Source organism: Cyprinodon variegatus, unplaced genomic scaffold (genome assembly GCF_000732505.1).
Source record: "Cyprinodon variegatus isolate N-32 unplaced genomic scaffold, C_variegatus-1.0 Scaffold1295, whole genome shotgun sequence".
Taxonomy (NCBI): domain Eukaryota; kingdom Metazoa; phylum Chordata; class Actinopteri; order Cyprinodontiformes; family Cyprinodontidae; genus Cyprinodon; species Cyprinodon variegatus.
Genome location: NW_015151748.1, coordinates 87,428 through 88,888, shown reverse-complemented (window position 1 = coordinate 88,888; position 1,461 = coordinate 87,428). Strand labels below are relative to the sequence as shown.

At 42.4% G+C, this 1,461-nt stretch overlaps 1 protein-coding gene across 2 annotated transcripts in view; it reads left to right on the top strand.

Annotated features, from left to right (window-relative positions):
• Nucleotides 1–1,461, top strand: part of LOC107102670 (ribonuclease ZC3H12A-like) — a 17,773-nt gene that overhangs the window by 8,849 nt on the left and 7,463 nt on the right. For both annotated transcript variants that reach the window (XM_015402059.1, XM_015402058.1), the window contains exon 3: nucleotides 328–467. In XM_015402059.1, the coding sequence (XP_015257545.1) occupies nucleotides 328–467 (140 nt within the window). The remainder of the gene's footprint in view (nucleotides 1–327; nucleotides 468–1,461) is intronic.

Below are 1,461 nucleotides of genomic sequence, written 5' to 3'. Positions count from 1 at the left end.
TTTCCCCAAAACGATTGCCAATTATTAATGTAGCCCACGTTGTTTTCAGGACACCACCTAGACCTGTAACGTGTAAACCTGTAAAGTTTTAACAAAGCATGTTTGATTCTAATTTCTTTTTTTTTGTTTATTTATTCATTTTATCTCATTCATTGAAAAAAAAAAACGTTCCGGAAGCTTGTAGGACCTGCAGGTTGATTAATACCAGTTGAGGTTTTCTGGCTCTGGATGAAACTTTTCTCCTTTCCTAACCAGAATGGCTGCTTCGCATCAGACGCGAAACGTCCGGATCACCACTGAACTGTTTCTTTCTGTTTTCTCACTCAGCCACGGCAACAAAGAAGTCTTCTCCTGCCTGGGGATCCAGCTGGCGGTGAACTTCTTCCTGGACCGGGGCCACACCGACGTCACCGTATTTGTGCCGTCATGGAGAAAAGAGCAGCCGAGGCCAGACGTTCCCATCACAGGTAGGAAGACGCCGAGGAGCGAGCAGATCCGCAGCAAAGCGTCAAACATCTCAGCAGCTTCAGGTTTAATGGATTCAGGTGCTGAAAAGAAAGAAGCTTTAAATGAAGCTCAGGGATTGGACCTCCAAGGTTTCCATCCACAGAAACTGTTGGTCTAAGAGCACAGATCGATCCTGCCTAGAGACTCGCTTTATTTGGTGTTTCACTTCATGAACTGTTTTAATCAAACCTGATTTATTTTTCACCCGTTTGGTTTAAATTTTAAGCCAAACGTGTGAAATGTTCCTGAAGCTCAGAGGTGAAGGTAGTTTAGTTAATAAGCAGGATGTGGTTACCCGCTGACCTGCTGGGAAATCCCGGCTCACAACAGGCTAGTCATCTTCTTTCCACACTTCATCTGCCGTTTGTCAAATCTTGAAGATAAAATGTTGGTTTTCTGCTGCTTGACACCAAAATGGCTTCAGGTAGAAGCGGATATTTTGCACAATGAAGATGAGTTGGTCTGATAATCAACCGGGTCACGTCCGTCTGCAGGGGTAGACCAGTTACAAGAAACAACAGCAGTTTCCTGGAAAACAACAAAAGAAGCATGAGTGGAAAGTTCCTCAGTCAGCAGCTGAAATCACACTTTCTGTCACTAAAACCTTCATCAGCTGGATCTGCGCTTTCTTTACGGGGAATCAGAAATGGTTGCTTCACAGCAGCTCTCATTGATTCTCTCTTTCTTTCTAAAATTGTTTTATTTCAGGCTAAATACTTCAAATTTTTTTCTTCATTACTTCAATATTTGTTTTTAACTTTTTCACAGCTTTGAAGCTTGAAACAGTCTGTTTCAGATCAGCTCTCTGGTTCTAAAGGGTCCGTCAGAAATGCACTACAAACTTATGCTGGTGAAGATTCTCCGTCATTCAGGTCAGAGTTAAAAAAGTAAAAAAAAATCAATCCCCTGGACTTTACTTCCAAGTTTGAAGACGTTTCTCTTCCATCCAGGAAG